Source organism: Pan paniscus, chromosome 7 (assembly GCF_029289425.2).
Source record: "Pan paniscus chromosome 7, NHGRI_mPanPan1-v2.0_pri, whole genome shotgun sequence".
NCBI classification, from domain to species: domain Eukaryota; kingdom Metazoa; phylum Chordata; class Mammalia; order Primates; family Hominidae; genus Pan; species Pan paniscus.
The window spans coordinates 92,831,742-92,851,543 of NC_073256.2; the positions used below are offsets into that span (position 1 = coordinate 92,831,742).

General features: G+C 37.4%; 1 protein-coding gene across 1 annotated transcript in view; it reads left to right on the forward strand.

The window, feature by feature from the left end:
* Positions 1–19,802, forward strand: part of LOC106635048 (uncharacterized) — a 259,340-nt gene that overhangs the window by 96,258 nt on the left and 143,280 nt on the right. The window contains exons 6-7 of the mRNA XM_063606829.1: positions 15,226–15,284; positions 19,404–19,421. Of these exons, the coding sequence (XP_063462899.1) occupies positions 15,226–15,284; positions 19,404–19,421 (77 nt within the window). The remainder of the gene's footprint in view (positions 1–15,225; positions 15,285–19,403; positions 19,422–19,802) is intronic.

Consider the following 19,802-nt stretch of genomic DNA (forward strand, 5'->3'; position numbering starts at 1 on the left):
ACCAACTAGAGTCTTCTGCACACCCAAGAAGGGGAGAATCTAATAATAGTGAATGATTTTAATGTTTACAATAACGTATTTCTTGCAAATAAGGTACAGTGTTTTAAAAGTTGAATCTTACGATCTCTATGTTTTATGAAGTGTTCATTCTGTTTACATTTAGTAGAGTGAATGATATACTTGATTTTACTAAGCATTTTTGTTTCTTTTTTGCTTTACTTTATTATTATTATTGTTATTATGATTATTTTTCCGAGATGGAGTTTCGCTCTTGTTGCCCAGGCTAGAGTGCAGTGGCGCAATCTCAGCTCACTGCAACCTTCGCCTCCCGGGTTCAACCGATTCTCCTGCCTCAGCCTCCCAAATAGCTTGGATTACAGGCACCTGCCACCACAACCGGCTAATTTTTTAGTATTTTTAGTAGAGACTGGGGTTCACTCATTTACTTTATATTACTTGATAATCAAGTTGTGATTTTTCCTTCCAGAGCTTCTATTTTTATTTTCCATTCTATTAGTCTTTACATTTCCCCTTTCCTGATTTTATATGTAATCAGATGCATGTATTTCTGCTAATATCTGGAAGCAAGATACCAACTTGCTCTTTCATATTACTTAGTGTATTGGTTTGCTAGGGCTGCCATTACAAAATACCACAAACTTGGTGGCTTAAACAACAGAAATTTATTATCTCATATCTCTGGAGGCTAGAAGTCCAAAATCAAGCTGTCTTCAGGGTTTGTTTATTCTGAGACTGTGAGGGAGCATATGTCTCATGCCTCTCACCTGGCTTCTGGTGGTTTGCTGGCAATCTTTGTTATTCTTTGGCTTGTAGATACATCATGCTGATCTCTAATTTTCTTTTCACATGGTGTTCTCCCTGTGTGTATGTCTGTGTCCACGTTTCTCCTTTTCATAAGGACATCAGTTATATTGGATTAGGGGCCCACTCTATCCCAGTATGACCTCATCTTAACTAATTACCTCTTCAGCAACCCTATTTTCAAAAAAGATTACATTGTCAGGGTTAAGACCTCAACATGTGAATTTTGGGGGAGTACAATTAAACTCATAACACTGTTTCCACAGATTTGATTCCACTGTTTTTCCCCAACCACCCCAATAAGGTAAGCTCTTTAGAAAATTTACTTTCCCCCCCCTCCTACCACTTCTTTGCCTGATATAGATTGGTGCTTTTAATAGTAAATCTCTTATCTTTAAGAATGCTTGTTTGCCATTTATACTGTACACATTAAGTCTACCTTTATCCATGTAGATTTAATAATGTTTGATATAAAATATACATGGAGATAATCATGTATATAACATAGTGTAATTATAAATGTCAAAGTTTTTTATTCACTGCTATATCTTGCATGCTTTATTGTGTCTCTAATTGGGTTCATTTGTAAATTGGTAATTTGTAAATTGGTAAGAAGTTTTCTTGCCTGCATTTTATTTAGATGGAGTTAGTAGGTGTATACTCTGAATTCTTACAGATCCTCAAACATTTTACTTCTGTCCCATAAGATGAGTGATATCTTGATAAGTATAAGCTGTAGTCTTGTCCTGTTGAGAGTTTCTGTAGTTGCTATTCCCCTGTTTCATAGCCTCCAAAATGCCAGATAAAGAGCCTGGAGACACAGATACATATATTTTTCAAATGCATACATTTGTTTTTCTTCCTGGCCACCTGTGAGATTTCTCTGTATCTTTAGAGTTTGGGAATGTTGCTACTATATGCCTGGGAGGTTCTCTGTTCTCCTTAATGTAGTCTAGAAGCTAGTGAGCTACAGTCAGTCTGAAGAGTCAGGACATTCCTCAACTCAGGGAAATTTTCTTCAAAGATTATTTTAGACTATTGCCTTTCCTTTATCTCCACTTTTTTCGTCTTCTGAATTACTGTTGTTTTAATGTATGGGCTTTCAAATCTACCTTCTGAGTCTTGCGTATTTTTCGTCATGATTTTTACCCCTTTATAAATCTTTTGAACACTAGAAAGTTTCTCACATATGATAATTCATAAATGATTATTGTTTCCTTCAAGCAATCTATTGAATTTAACTGATTTTATTATTTGTATTCATATTTACAACCAATATTCCATCATTTCTATATAATGCAGAGTGAGTTCTGTTTGTTTTCCTTCTCTTCAGTTGTTGGGGCCCCGTAAATGAATTGCGATTTGTATTTTTTGGCTCACAAAATCTAAGTTGTATTAATCATGTTTCTGGCTTCTGTAAACTTGATGCTTTAACATTAGCCTTAGGCTAGACATGCCTTGTTCTGGACAACTCAAAAATGTGTCTGAGTCACTTTGCCTTGTCTTCCTGCCTCTCGTTGCTTACTCTTCTTATCCGGAGGAATCCCCCTCAAGGAATGTGCTTTTCTTTTTTTTTTTTTTTGTATATATATATATATATATATTTATTATACTTTACGTTCCAGAGTACATGTGCACAAAGTGTAGGTTTGTTACATATGTATACATGTGCCATGTTGGTGTGCTGCACCCATTAACTCATCATTTACATTAGTTATATCTCCTAATGCTATCCCTTCCCCCTCCCCCCACCCCACAACAGGCCCCGGTGTGTGATGTTCCTATTCCTGTGTCCAAGTGTTCTCATTGTTCAATTCCTACCTATGAGTGAGAACATGGAAAACTGGCTAGCCATATGTAGAAAGCTGAAACTGGATCCCTTCCTTATACCTTCTACAAAAATTAATTCAAGATGGATTAAAGACTTACATGTTAGACCTAAAACCATAAAAACCCTAGAAGAAAACCTAGGCAATACCATTCAGGACATAGGCGTGGGCAAGGACTTCATGTCTAAAACACCAAAAGCAACGGCAACAAAAGCCAAAATTGACAAATGGGATCTAATTCAACTAAAGAGCTTCTGCACAGCAAAAGCAACTACCATCAGAGTGAACAGGCAACCTACAGAATGGGAGAACATTTTTGCAATCTACTCATCTGACAAAGGCCTAATATCCAGAATCTATAAAGAACTCAAACCAATTTACAAGAATAAAAAACAACCCCATCAACAAGTGGGAGGAACGTGCTTTTCAAATACAAACCAACCATTCCAGAGCCCACATCCTCAGCCATCTCCTGTCATACTCTTACCCTAATAATCCCACGGCCAGGTACAGGCAACTAGGGGCAGCCACTTTGTCCCAAAGCCTGCTGAAATCATTCAGAGTAGCCATCTTAAGCCTACTTACCCTACCTTTCCTGTACCTTCTCATGGAGACTACAATAAAGGCTGTTGCCCAATTTCTCTCCCTCTGCTTCATGACCAACTCCAGTGTTTCCCCATGTAGCCCCCTGTGGTGTGGTATACCCTTTCTCTGGGGAACTGTGAGTAATAAACTGTTTTCAAAGGCAATTATCTCCTGATCTGTTGGCCTTACTATATCTCAAATTAGCTATTAATAGACTATACAGTTGACCCTTGAGCAATGCAGGGTTACTCACACAGTTGAAAATCTGTGTACGGGGTGGCACCAAGATGGCTGAATAGGAACAGCTCCAGTTTGCAACTCCCAGCATGAACAACACAGAAGACGAGTGATTTCTGCATTTCCAACTGAGGTACCGGGTTCATCTCACTGGGGCTTGCCAGACAAGTGGGGGCAGCCCACGGAGCAGGGTGGGGCATCGCCTCACCCTGGAAGCTCAAGGGGTCGAGGAATTCCCTTTCCTAGCAAAGAGAAGTTGTGACAGGAGGCACCTGGAAAATCGGGACACTCCCACCCTAATACTGTGCTTTTCCAATGGCCTTAGCAAACCGCACACTAGGCGATGATATCCCGTGCCTGGCTCGGAGGGTCCCACACCCAAGGATCCTCGCTCACTGCTAGCACAGCAGTCTGAGATCAAATTGCAAGGCAACAGTGAGGCTGGGGGAGGGGCGTCCACCATTGTTGAGGCTTGAATAGGTAAACAAAGTGGCTGGGAATCTCAAACTCGGTGGAGCACACCTCAGCTCAAGGAGGCCTGCCTGCCTCTGTAGGCTCCACCTCTAGGGGCAAGGCATAACTGAACAAAAGGCAGCAGAAACTTCTGCAGACTTAAACGTCCCTGTCTGACAGCTTTGAAGAGAGTAGTGGTTCTGCCAGCATGGAGTTAGAGATCTGAGAACGGACAGACTGCCTCCTCAAGTGGGTCCCTGACCCCCGGGTAGCCTAACTGGGAGGCACCTCCCTGTAGGGGGGTGACTGACACCTCATAAGGCCAGGTGCGCCTCTGCGACAAAGCTTCCAGAGGAAGGATTAGGCAGCAACCTTTGCTATTCTGCAGCCTCCGCTGGTGATACCCAGGCAAACAGCGTCTGGAGTGGACCTGCAGCAAACTCCAACAGACCTGCAGCTGAGGGTCGTGACTGTTAGAAGGAAAACTAACAAACAGAAAGGATATCCACACCAAAACCCCATCTGTACGTCACCATCATCAAAGACCAAAGGTAGATAAAACCACAAAGATGGGGAGAAACCAGAGCAGAAAAGCTGATAATTCTAAAAATCAGAGCTCCTCTTCTCTTCCAAAGGAATGCAGCTCCTTGCTAGCAACGGAACAAAGGTGGATGCAGAATGACTTTGACAAGTCGAGGCAAGAATGCTTCAGACGATCACTAATAACAAACTTCTCCGAGCTAAAGGAGGATGTTCAAACCCATCGCAAAGAAGCTAAAAACCTTGAAAAACGAGTAGACGAATGGCTAACTAGAATAAACAGTGTAGAGAAGTCCTTAAATGACCTGATGGAGCTGAAAACCATGGCACGAGAACCACGTGACACATGCACAAGCTTCAGTAGCAGATTTGATCAAATGGAAGAAAGTGTTTCAGTGATTGAAGATCAAATGAATGAAATCAAGGGAGAAGAGAAGTTTAGAGAAAAAAGAGTAAAAAGAAATGAACAAAGCCTCCAAGAAATATGGGACTATTTCAAAAAAAGCCTCCAAGAAATATGGGACTGTATCACAAGCATTCCTTTACACCAATAACAGACAAACAGGCAAATCATGAGTGAACTCCCATTCACAATTGCTTCAAAGAGTATAAAATACCTAGGAATCCAACTTACAAGGAATGTGAAGGACCTCTTCAAGGAGAACTACAAACCACTGCTTAATGAAATAAAAGAGGACACCAACAAATGGAAGAACATTCCATGCTCATGGATGGGAAGAATCAATATTGTGAAAATGGCCATACTGCCCAAGGTAATTTATAGATTCAATGCCATCCCCATCAAGCTACCAATGACTTTCTTCACAGAATTGGAAAAAACTACTTTAAAGTTCATCTGGAACCAAAAAAGAGCCCACATTGCTGAGACAATCCTAAGCAAAAAAATCAAAGCTGGAGGCATCACGCTACCTGAGTTCAAACTGTACTACAAGGCTACAGTAACCAAAACAGCATGGTACTGGTACCAAAACAGAGATACAGACCAATGGAACAGAATAGAGGCCTCAGAAATAATACCACACATCTACAATGATTGATCTTTGACAAACCTGACAAAAACAAGAAATGGGGAAAGGACTCCTTATTTAATTAGTGGTGCTGGGAAAATTGGCTAGACATATGTAGAAAGCTGAAACTGGATCCCTTCCTTATACCTTATACAAAAATCAATTCAAGATGGATTAAAGACTTAAATGTTAGACCTAAAACCATAAAAACCCTAGAAGAAAACCTAGGCAATACCATTCAAGACACAGGCATGGGCAAGGACTTCATGTCTAAATCACCAAAAGCAATGGCAACAAAAGCCAAAATTGACAAGTGGGATCTAATTCAACTAAAGAGCTTCTGCACAGCAAAAGAAACTACCATCAGAGTGAACAGGCAACCTACAAAATGGGAGAAAAATTTTACAATCTACCCGTCTGACAAAGGCCTAATATCCAGAATCTACAAAGAACTTAAACAAATTTACAAGAAAAAAAAACAAACAACTGCATCAAGAAGTGGGCAAAGGACATGAACAGACACTTCTCAAAAGAAGACATTTATGCAGCCAACAGACACATGAGAAAATGCTCATCATCACTGGCCATCAGAGAAATGCAAATCAAAACCACAATGAGATACCATCTCACACCAGTTAGAATGGTGATCATTAAAAAGTCAGGAAACAACAGGTGCTAGCAAGGATGTGGAGAAATAGGAACACTTTTACACTGTTGGTGGGACTGTAAAGTAGTTCAACCATTGTGGAAGACAGTTTGGCAATTCCTCAGGGATCTAGAACTAGAAATACCGTTTGACCCAGCCATCCCATTACTGGGTATATACCCAAAGGACTATAAATCATGCTGCTATAAAGACACATGCACACGTATGTTTATTGCGGCACCATTCACAATAGCGAAGACTTGGAACCAACCCAAATTTCCATCGATTATAGACTGGATTAAGAAAATGTGGCACATAGACACCATGAAATACTATGCAGCCATAAAAAGAATGAGTTCATGTCCTTTATAGGGACATGGATGAAGCTGGAAACCATGATTCTGAGCAAACTATCGCAAGGACATAAAAGCAAACACAGCATGTTCTCACTCATAGGTGGGAATTGAACAATGAGAATACATGGACACAGGGTGGGGAACATCACACAGGGGCAGGGGGGGCTGCCAGGGGATGGGGGGAGGGGAGATGGATAGCATTAGGAGATATACCTAATGTAAATGACGAGTTAATGGGTGCAGCACACCAACATGGCACATGTATACATATGACGTATGTAACAAACCTGCACTTTGTGCACATGTATGCTAGAACTTTAAGTAAAAAAAAAAAAAAAAGAAAGAAAAGAAACCAAAATCTGTGTATACTTTTTAATTCCCCCAAAAGTTAACTATTAGTAGCCTACTGTTGACTAGAAGGTTTGCTGATAACAGAAAGAGTTGATTAACACATAGACTAGTATCTACAGATAATTTATGCATTCATGACATACCTAGCCTTTTCTTAACTTTTTTTCTGATATTTCTAGGCTATGTGATTCATCTGCAAGTTTTTTCAAATTGTCAGAAATCTCCAAAAAGTTTTCCAGTATATTTATTGAAAAAAAATCCACATACAAGTGAACCCATGCAGTTCAAACCTGTGTTTTTCAAGGGTCAACTATACAACTAAATATAGGTCTAGCTATTGTAGTCTACCACACATGCTGACAGTCTTATATGTCTGCGTTGCTGATGACGTTAGTGTGTTGATCTCCTGCCAAGGCACCAGTTTCTGGCCCAGTCTCAGAGGAGACCAATTAGCACATCCATTACGTTCTCAATTGACTTTTCTGGTCTGGTGTACATAGAACGCTTTCACAGGGCCACTGTTACCTTGTCTCTAGGTATCTGGCACCCACCAAGTGTCAAGCTCCCTCCAGGCTCTGCTACTCTCAGAATTGCCTCCATGATTTTAGCAGTTTGTTCTGTGTTTGTCCAGGCCACTGCTCAGAGAATTGCATCTGTAACTCTCTGTGTGCTACACCATATCTCCCAAGGATTCTGATAGCCCCTTGACATTGGCTGAGTGAGGCAAACAGTTTAGAGTGGAGTGAAAAGGAAGCGAAACATTACCCTAATCAACCCAGAGTGTCATACTTGGACTCTGGAGCTACCTGACTAGGTTTAAATCCTAGCTGTGCTACTCACTGACTGTGCAACTTTAGTCATGACACTGGAACGCTCTGTGCCTCAGTGTCCCCATTTGTTTGAGACAGAGTCTTGCTCTATTGCCCAGGCTGGGGTGCAGGAGTGTGATCTCAGCTCACTGCAGCCTTGATCTCCTGGGCTCAAGCAATTCCCCACCCTTAGCCTCCTGAGTAGCTGGGACTACAGGCATGCACCACCATGTCTGGCTGATTTTTTATTTTTGTAGAGACAGGGTTTCGCCATGTTGCCCAGGCTGGTCTCAAACTCCTGAGCTCAAGCCGTCAGCCTGCCTTGGCCTCCTGACGTGTTGGGATTCCCGACATGAGCCACCACACTGGCCAGTTTCCTGATTTGTACAATAAACGTGATGATAATAATTGTTCCTACTTCCTAAGTTTATTGTGTGAGTTATTATATTTAAAGCACTATGTAGATGTTGCTATTGCCACTATTATTCCATAATATAGCTACAATTTCCAAACAAAAAACAAGGAACTAAAAAAAAAAAATTGCCACCTGGCAGTTTTTGACTCTAACAGGACTCTAAACATCTACTGAGAAGACCTAAGAAAAGAAAGGACTAGACAAAGAACTTTCTACTATCTGTCTGCTGTCTGTTTGGTGAGTAAGGGAGTAAAGCAACTTTCTACAACCTTACTCACCAAATCTGAGAGAATTTGAAGGTCCATGGCTGCTGATGACTTGGAGATATAAACCTAAATCCCAAAATATTTCTTCCTGTTCTTGCAAATTAGATACTTTGTTTAGAAAGAAGACCTGCTGTTTTTAAGTGAGCAAAGGACATGAATAAACAAACAGTGCGTAGAAGAATAAAAAGAATGTAAACAATTCATGAAATAGTGTTGAACCTCAACTCAGGTTTAGGGGCTATGGAAACCCAAGCAGCCCTTGGAATCTTGATGGATTATATAGATAACATATGGTTAGAAAATTTGAAATAGACAAATATGAAGAAGGAAATAAACAAAATCAGTTATCCCACTATGTAGAAATAACTATTGGTAGCATTTTAATTAAATTTTCAATGTTTTTTCTATTTGTTTCATACACTTTATATGGTAATGTATGCAAAGTCTTTCGCAACAATTTTTTTCTGCCTAATATGGCACCATGAGCACATTTTATACATTCAAGTATTGTTTGAAAATGAATTTGTAAGTATATTATTTTTTGATAAACATTTAGCAAAACATATTTAGCCATTTTTCCTGTTGATACGTATGTATCGTTTACAAATTTTCACTAGTTGTCTGAGACTGATGATGTTGCATTTTTGACTTTCTTTTTCAAATTTTGTTTGTAAGTAAGAGAAAGCAACTTGTGCTAATCTAAGACAAAAAAGAGAAGAGTGGTATAAAACTTTTTTGAAATTTTGTGGGTTATCTAACATTCACAAAATTGAAGTTAATGAAGATAATGGCTACTATTTTTTAACTTGTCAAATTGAAATTGGTATTTCAAAAAATTATAATAATCAATGTTCAGCAAAGGTGTGCTGAAAGATACAACCTCAGTCAGTCTTGGGGTGGGGAAAGGAGACAACAGAACAAGTTTTCTGAAAAGAAATGGCAATCCTTTAAGAAGCTTCAAAAAATAGTTTTTAACTAAATACTTTTTGAAAGGAATCTCTTTAATTGAAAAAAGTAGATGGATTCAGATATTTCTGTATGACAATTTATAGCATCTTTTTTAGGAGAGTTATCTTTCTAGCCCTCCATTTTCTGTCTCCATCCAATTAGAATTGCCCACCATGCTTATAGGGAAGTTCTCCCATCCTGAAAATGTCTGCATCGCTTTGCCTCTCTTTTGTAGCTTAATTACCCAATGTGGATACCTGATGGAAACTGTATCAGAGATTTCCAAAGGATTTGCAGTATTAAAATGAGAGACATGGTGACCGGCATTTTTGGCAGCACAATCATATTAAAGGCAACATTCTTAAGTGGAGAAGTCCATGGGTTCCTCCTACCAAGATCCCAAGGGCTGCCTGGGTTCCCATAGTCCCTAAACCTGAGTTGAGGTTCAACACTATTTCATGAATTGTCTATATTCTTTTCAATTTTTTTGTGCACTGTTTACTCATCATGTTCTTTGCTCATTTAAAAAAGTAGGTCTGCTTTCAAAACAAATGTATCTAATTTGTGAGAACAGGAAGAAATAATTTCGTATTTAGTTTTATATCTTCAAGTCATCAGCAGCCATGGACCTTCACATTCTCTCAAATTTGGTGATTAAGATAGTAGAAAGTTGTTCTAGTCTTTTCTTTCCTTGGTCTTCTCAGTAGTCCTGTTAGATTCAAAAATTACCAGGTGGAAAAATAGTATTTTCTTTGTTAATTCCTTGCATTTCATTTTAAAAATGCAAGTATGTTATAGAATAATGATGGTAACAGGGACACCTACATAGTGCTTTAAATGTAATAACTCAACAAAATTTAGGAAGTAGGAACAATTATTGTTATCACATCTATTTTACAAATGAGGAAACTGAGTCACAGAGCGTTTAAGTGGCATGACTGAAGTTGCACAGTAAATGAGTAGCACAGCTAGGATTAGAACCCAGTTAGGTGGCTCCAGTCTATAAACTTTTAACTCCTATGCCATATGGTTTCTCATAATAAAATAAATTGGCTTGTGTAAAGAAGTTTTATACTTCTTATATAATTACCGTCCTATTCAACATAATTTAGTGTATTGACCATTAAAAAAGAAAATCAAACAATATGTTTTCTCTTTGAGAATTTGAAATAAAGAATATTTTACAGAAAAAAAATTAGATGTTTTTAATTTGCTAAGGAGTTTTATTTTCTAGGCTGAATATAACTAAGAGGCAGGACTGTAGAGGAACAGTCAAGGTTCTCATCATGTGACATGTGACAAGTCACTTAAAGTCATACTTCTTACCTGCAAGATAACTATATCTGCCTTATTCACTTTCTTAAGTTGTAGAAGATGTCAGAGGAGATAGTTCATGGAATGGTTTTGTAACTTATGATATCTTGTCAAAATTTACATTGGTATTATTATTAATGTTGGTGTGGCTTTGGGGAGTAAATCACATAATGTTATTTATTTAGGGCAACATTTAAACAATATATTTTAGGATAGTAAAAATCACTTTTATCCTGAAATGACAGAAAAATACAAACGTATCATGCCAGGACTAAACAGAAAAGAGTTCAGAGGGTTAACATGAAAGTAAAAATAAAAACATGGGTCTTATTCACTTGGCTCATCATACACTGTGATGAAAAGTCAACAAATGTATAAAGAAACATAGATGTTGGGATAATTTCTTTTTGTATACCAGAAGATGTTCTGTGTCCTACCTATATTTTCAGCCACTTTGGGTTCTATAGGCATAAATTATGACAGAAGATTTCACTTCAAGTAGAATCTCTAATGACTTGCAAAACCTTACTTTGCTTAAGAATAAATGAAGAGAAAAATATTTATTTTGGTAGTTTTGAATATTTTAATAAAGCAGAAGTATTTGTTAACTACCTATTCTGTTATCTATGACATCTTTTAATTTTAAACCATCTTTTTACTCCTACCCCCAAATTTCCATCAATTGCGTTTCTTTAATGATAAATCAATTGGATGTTCCTCAGTCCTCATCTCCTTCACTGTCTCAAACATGGAACACTCTTGATCAATATCTGCTGGAACTTTTTTCCTTCTGCTTCCCCTCTGAGATTCCTTTTGTTTTTATAGCTAGCTATTTTCCACGTATGCCTTGAAAATCAAGGTGCCACTTGGTTATGCAGTCAACCTTCTGCACACTTGCTCCAGGTGATCTCATACACGGTCACTGATTCTTTTCACGTTGGATGCCCCAGAAGTATATGCTCTAGCTCAGTTCTCCCATAGTCCTCCAGTGCCATGTTTCTCCCTGTCCACTTTATTTATATCTCTGTGGATTCTGAAGGAATCTTAAACTCAACATGCCTCATAAAGAACCCATTATCAATTTATCCCCCTTTATCAACTTTCTGTACTTCCTCTAGTTGATAGTAGTACCACAGAGTCATCTAAATTCAAAAGCTTGGCATTATCTCAGATTCTTCTGAACTTCTCACACCAAATCTCACCAGGCCCGAAGGCTATTCTCCTTTTTAAATGTGCTTCAAAGCCCATCCCTAGCTCTAGGTCACTATGATGATTTGGGTCCCAGTCCCCTCTCATCTCATAGAAACGAAGAATTTCCCAAGTGATCTTTGAGGCTTGAGATATTTGTCTTTGCTACAATCTCCATTCACATTCATTAGAATGTTTTTTCTAAAAACCAGTGTTAATTTTGCAATTTTTTTACTCTAAAAATTCCCATTGGTTTTCAACCGGATCGAGTATTTGATCCTATATAAAGCTCTTAATGCAGGTTTCCCTTGTTACCTTTACTTGTATGCGTTCTCCCCATCTCCACCTTCACATGTGCTATATGTACAGCACCACTGTTCTACTTCTTCCCTACACTTGCCTGGTGCGTTTCTACACAGTCTTCCTCTGCCTATGACCAATCTATCTATATTCTCTGTCTGGTCAACTCAGATCTGGTTCAAATGTCATTTTCTTGGTGATTTTTCTCAATAGCCAGATATTTTCTCAATTCTGCTACTGTAACAGTTTTAACATAATATTAGTAGAGCTGTTATCCTGTTGATTCTCTATCATTTGTTTACATGCCATTCTCCTTGTTAACTAGCACATTAGATTTTTGAGGATATCAAAACCCTATCTTCTTTTTCCACTTTGCCTCTTTCATTTTACTATTGCTCACTAGTATGTGTGCAGTAAATGCTTGTTTAATATGAATAACTGAAGGAAAGAGGAAGGAAAAGTATTGTAAATGGTAAAAAGACTACCCAATTGTGGGTAAATATATTTGTAATATAAGATACAATTCTTCCTCACAAAGAAAATATCAATGCACTTTATCTAATTTCTTTTTTGTTCCTTATTTGACAGAATTGTATTTATTTTTTCCACTGTGGAAATTTTCATCAAAATTATAATGTTAAAATTAAAAAATAAATTTACTAATATGTTGAGATTATTATATATTTTGAGTATAGTTTTTTACCAACATTCTTAATTAATTTATTATACACTTAAATACCCAGTGAAAGAGGTTTCATTGTACTGATTGAAACCATTCAAATGCAAACTAGGTGAAACATTGTTTTAAATGATTCAGGATGTGTGCTATGTATTTGCTAAAGATTTTTCATTTCCTTCACACTTTTAATCAAATAGATGATCCATGCTTTTTGTTGAAAGAAAAAAAAAAATTCTTGTCTGTTCTCTGTATAGTCTACAATGAATCATGAGCATAATCTAAAAGTCTCGATGACATACTAATGGCATTCTAAAAATAGTTTCCAGAATTAAAAACTTTGGTTCTAAAGATCAAACAACACCCTTAAAGGTGGTTTGTTATTTCTTACAGCATTGTTTAAAATGATTCCTTTATTTTTCTGAATTAGCCCCACTTTTTTTCTTACTGACGTTTTGTCAGCAGGATTTTTTCTTGTCATTTCAATTTGCACTATACAGCATATACCAGCTTCATGACCTTTGCTCTCTTACTCTAGCATAAGAGTTCAACAAATGCAAACTCTAAGATTAGACAGGCAGCTGATAGATAATTATTAGCAGTCATAGAAGTTTCTTAATTTCATACTTATTTTTAAGCAGTCATAGTGTTGAATAATGAGAATTTCATACCAAATGAACTGGGTTTAAGAATCAACACTGGCACATCCTAGTGTTAATTTAATCTTTCTAAATCTCAGTTTCTTTATCTGTCAAATAGACGTTTCACAGAGTCTAATTAAATACAATGGTGTCTTTGATGGTGAAGCACTATGTAACCTAACTTTGTTTTTACTTTGCCCATTACAATAATATTAACAAGTTGTAGATTGTCATCCCTAATGAAGTGAAATATACATGTTTACTGTTTTCCTAATATATAACTTTTTAAAAGGAATATGGGATATATGGACTGAAAGACATGTCCAAATCTTATAACTAGTTCCACTGAGAAGTGATCCTATAGGAAAAACAATAAAGAATGAACTTATGCATCATTTCACATACTTCTACACATATTCAGCAAACATTTATTGAAGAAATACCTTTGTGTTAAAATATTTTGAACGGGGTGGTCTGTAGAATACAAGGCTTTCAGAAACAGGTGAGTCCTTACCTTCTGGAAGTGTGCAGTTTGATAAATTGTTCATCATCTATTTATTGTTAGAATCATTAATTCAACATTTACCTTTTCTCAACCATCAATTTATCTGCCTTGCACTTGATTGAGTACTCAAGTTCAGTCAAATGACCAATACTTTTACTATATCTAAAATATGCTTTTTACTAAAGTGGAATAATTGTAAAACAATAATAACAGAGCTACAAGCATTAAGATAAAATATAATAGATGCCTCTCTGGTAAATTTGTAATATAGACATTCTTTGAAGGATTTCAAAATTTGGCAACAACTATTTTATATTTCTGTGACATCACAGTGTAAGGAAAAACTATGTACACTGTTTAGAAACATGTTTCTGTTGAGATTTGAGGCTAATAAAACCCACCCTTTATCTTTGTGCAAGTTGTCAAACAATTGAAACATGAGACATAAAAATCATATAGATGAGATCAGTATGTCAGTTTTATTTTTCCAAATTTGGGAAAACATGGCTTAAATCTGCAGGCAATTAGGTTTTCTAACACTTTCACTTTTGCATGTATCCACCCAAAACTGGATGCTTCTCTTCCTTCATTGTAAGTCCTCTAAGGGTAAATCCTGCCATTGTAGACCTGCTACAATTGAGAAGCAGATACTGGAGCATCCTGAGGACAGATTCTCAGAGGGGAGAAACATGGAAGGAACAGAATCATGCTGTCCCTGTTCCTTCTAAATTCACTAGTTAATGAATTCACCCCTTCCCCTTTAGAAATGAAGAGAAATCTGTCTGTCTTCTAACTTGAGGGGGAGGGGTTAAATGATTCCTCCTAACATTACCTTATAGTCGTTCATGCCCTGCCCTCAAGGGTGATTCATAAGGGATTTCGTTTAAAAAACAAAAATGTATTTGAACATTCTGAATCTTTTACGATTTAGATTTGTGCCACATGGTCTATGATGTTGGGTTTGGTAGGCTTTAAAATCCAAGGTAGCCTTTAAAGTTTTTATTTAAAAAATTGCATTATTTCAAATGTGCAAAAACTTATAAAATATAATTAAACACTTTTATAGATGAGGAATTTAAGGTCCACAGAATCTAAGCCACTTGGTTGAAGACATACATAACCATTTCTCTACCAAACTGAGTCTTATTAATCGTTAGAGTCCCAGTGCCTAGCACAGTGTCCGGCACTCAACTATGTTTGTCGAATGAATGAATGCGTGGATGAATGCATAAATGAGGAGGCATAGTTTTAATACTGATTTTCTTCGTAACTTAGGTCTTTTTTTTATTATGTCCCTCTCTTTTTTTTGTTTGCAGGCAAGAATGAAGACAGCCAGAATCTTCTCTGCACATGTGAGAAAGAACAGAAAATTCAGGTAGATATTTCTCAAATGAGCCTTCAAGATTTATTACCACATGGTTAAAAACGTTACTTAACTAGCTATGATTACTAGTCAACAATAATTGTAATTGTGTTTTCCCACTTTTATTGAATTCATTAAGATTTATCAATTGATAGTTTAGAAGTTGCCTATGGTCTTCTGAAAGAAATATTATTTAGACTTTATTGGACAATGAATTAATTCACTAGGGAATAAATTACTTGTAAATCAATAATTTAAAAACTTTTTAAAATTTCCAACTTCTACTTTAGAAATAACTTTTTAGTTACCCACAGAGAACCACGGAAACTTGTTTTCATAACCTTAGTTTTTTAGGCAAGAACTCTGAAGGCTCTAAGATTTGATTTTACTTGCAAGCTTACAAGGTAGTCTGCTGCAGTTCTTAGCATGATGGCAGAAGACCCGAGATTCCTAGGTTAGAGAAAAAGGACTTTTATTACTCATGGCCAGCAACTAGCATGGGCTTATTTGTATCACTTCTCGCCTATTCGTTTCAGGTCTCCCCTGGGACCCAGAGAGATGTTTACATAAGCAATGAGTTATGTTACAGGAGAGGAATCTTGAGTTTAGGGAATCTAGATTTTTGTAACGGGCAGTACACATATCCTTTTTTTTACTCTGGAGAATGTATTATCTCTACTCCCTAAAGCTATAAGCACACTTGCACTGTACTCCAGGGGAAGATACTATTTCTGTCTTTCAAGGCTATTTGCTGTACAAGCATTGATGAGAGGATAATCTGAAACAAATGGTGTCACTGCCTCTCTAAGATGTGCAGAAATGTGACAGAGTCATAGAAAATTGTCTCTTAATAGTTTTCTGTTGATTTAAGGCAAAGTACATAAGTGAAAGGCCTCTAATATTTATTGAAAACCTAGGTCTATAAAACAGTATTAGATAATTAGACACTGTAGGATGCACAGTGATGAGAAAGCCACAGCCTAGGAGTGCAGGCATGTACACACACATATACTATAAACACAGTGGCATAAATGTTCCTTTTGAGGCAAGGTCACATAGCAGTTAATAGTCTGAGCTTGATGTCAAAGATGCTGGAATAGCTATAGCATAGTAGTTGAGAGTTGGGGCTAAACTCCTTGAGTTTAAATCTCAGCCCCACTGATTATCATTTGACACACAGTGTTTACCCTCTTTTGTTGTTCAGTTTCCTCATTGTTGGAATTTATATTAGTACCTACCTCATAGAGTAGTTGGGAGGATTAAGTGACTTACTATGGGAAAGAACCTAGAACAGTCTCCAAAGCATACTATCTGTTCAATAAAGGTTAGCTTTATAAAACCTAACTTCTTTTACTTTCTCATTGTAAACTTAAGTTACTTAACTTTCACTCTGAGTCACATTTTCCTCACTTATAAAATGAGAATGATAATATCTCATTGGTTGACTGTGAGTCATAAGTTAAAAATGTATTGAATGTGGTTAATAAAGACTTAAAAACTGTTAGCTGCTATTATTAATAGAGGAGCATACACTACACGTAATTCAAGGGATAGATTTGGATTTTTCTTTCTACCTTTTTAAATGTCTTTCACTTAGTCACAGCTGGGTAATAATGTAAGGTGGTGGGGGCAACCTGTACTATACAGTGAGACCTGCTTCTATTCTTGATTTTGTCACTAATTCATTTATTCCAAAAATGAATTGGCAAAAGATAAATAGGACAGAGTCCCTTGCCTTTAAAAATCTCACAGTAGTGGGTCAAGCCACTTTCATTCTTCTACATAGCTCCGAGGAAGCAAATGTGATCAGGAGGTGGTTTCTGACCTGGGTCATGAAAGATTAGTTGGGAGTTGGGACAATGTGAACAAAGGCACAGAGAGACCACAAAAAAAAAAAAAAGAAAAAAAAAAGCAGTCTGTTTTCAGAGAACAGTAACAAATTCAGCTTAGCCACCTTAGAGTCTGAAGGGGCAGGTTGGGTTGATCAATGGAAGCAGGGCAGGGAAGGATCTAAGTGCCAATTTCAGGGTTTTCAGGGTTTAACCTTAATTCCACAGGCCCTGTGAAACTATTAATGGTGCTGCCGCAGCTGCTAAGCTAAGCTGAGCCAAAAGCAGGACGCTTAGAGAAAAATCAGATTCTCAGCCTGTTGAAACTGGAGATGCAACTGACCCAGCCTTTTTTGTTATATTAACAAGTGAGAAGGGCTCCCAACTTAATAAACATGAGAAGTAACCATCAATCACCACCGGAAGTCACCTAATCATCCCTAATTGCTATGATAGATAACACTACCTGAATAAGGCCCTAAAATATAAAGGCTAAACATTGATTTAGGGAAAAGACGAGCATTTGGGGTTAAAATTACACTCCGTGGTAGTAAGCATAAAGTGTGATCAAGAGTTTAGAAGGGAATTGCCTTGATGTTTATGGGAATGTTTTACCCCCCCCAGGCCACAAGGACCTGCAGTGATTCTATTTAGCTATTTAAGGTTAAAAATACTGCTCCGTGGGAGCTTACTTCTTAGCACATGAGACATTTGTTCAAATGTTTACATGGCTTTACAATATTTAGCAGAGTTAGATATTGAATTGCCAAGTATGTACATTTTATTGTAGTGCTATGACATCAGTCCCCAAACTCTAGCATAAAATATTCTCATTAACTGCTATTACGTTCATCAAACACATAACTTCTCGGCAGGGCTCTAGCTCCCTAGGCAAGCCCATCATCAGCCCCCTTACTTCAAGCAAGTGCATAAGCACCAGCTGTCAAGGGCGCTTTCAATCCAGCTGTCAAGCCAGGTGTGGTAGGCGCTGTGCTGCGCTCTGATGTTAATGATGGATTAATTAAGGCGGTGTGTGTATTCATGCAGTGGAATCTGGAGAGCAGTTTGTGTACTGCTTTTGGCTGGAGTTCTACTGTAGTCCTCAGTGTATTCCTTGGGGGCCTTCTCTCAACTTGCCAACAGGTCTGTACACTGCATTCAAAAGCAAACAATCAGCTTATCTGAACTAAAAACAAAGAACTCCATGACTAATTCACCAAAGCTTGTGATCTTGACAGAGAAAGCACAGCACTTATTTGACAGATCCATAAAAAGAGGGGGAGGTGTTCTTTTCTCCTTACTTTTGCAGAGTAGACCAATCTGTAGGTATATTGCTTATGCTTCATAAACAAATGACATGTTGTGTTATTCAGAGCTCATCAGATAATAGGATTTTGCTACATTTAAATGTTTTCTAAAAATACATATTTTTTATATTTGTGCAGGATGGCAGTAATAACAATATTATTGGCCTTTGGAGTTGCTCTTCCCCCCATATTAGTTGTCTTTTTTGTTACCAATACAATCTTTGACTTTTGACTACAGAGTTTTTATTTTTTATTTTCAACTTTTATTTAGGTTCAGGGGGTACATGTGCAGGTTTGTTACATGGGTAAATTGCATGTTGCGGAGTTTTGGTGTACAGATTATTTCATCACCCAGGTAATAAGCATTGGCTACAGAGTTTTAAGTTACTACCTCTGTCTTACTCACCACTGGTGGTGTCCTATCTGTTAACACATTTCTTAGGGCTTGGGGTCCTAGTACCTATGGGCTCAAATGCTTTGATCCTGGTGTAGATTTCATTATATTTTGGTTGAGAAATGCAGGCTTTCTTTTTGTAGATGGAATAATAACGATGTTAGCAATAGTAATAATAATAGCTACAATTCATTAAGCACCTATTATGTGCTGAACTCTGTGTGGAATATGTACCTAATCTTACAAACACATTAGCATAAATGATCATATTTATTCATGCATTTCAGAGAAGAAGTTAAAGTTTGGAGAAATTAAATAATTTTCCCAGAGTTGTGTAACTCATAATGAAGAATGGAATGCATTTGGAGGGAATAGATATTGAAGAATCATTAGGGAATCATCAGGGATAAAAACAGGGTACCTGTCAGGAAGCAAACCTAGGAAGTGAATAGCATGGAGGCTGATAAGCACAATGCCTATTAGGAAACAATGAGAACCTGGCATTGCTGCAGCACACAAACCTAGAATAGAGAGATAGGATGGGGAGGACAGAGAAAATGTCATGGTAAGGTGTTTGAACTGGACTTTATTCTCTTCACAGAGAAGAACGGGTGAAAAGGTATGATCAATTTCGCTTTTGAACAATAATGACAATGAGAATGCATTGAGGTGAGAGCGTCTGGTAAGAGAATGCCGTTAAGAAATTATACCATTGATGTATACTCTACACCAGTGACAGAAAGTAAAGCAGAAAGGTGAGCTTTGCATATTCATTGCACTACAGTCTGCTCTAGGAAGCTGTTAGACTAGAAAAATGTCAGACAACTGAACACACCACTACTTGCCTCTTCATAAAACAGCTAACGTCTGAGTGACTAATGCATGCCAGGCCCTGTTTTAAGTACATTAGGGATATTAACTCATTTGGTCCTCACAACAAGCCTGTGAGGTACACATAGTAAAATGGAGGGACCAGGTGATGAATCCACAGAGGTTGCTT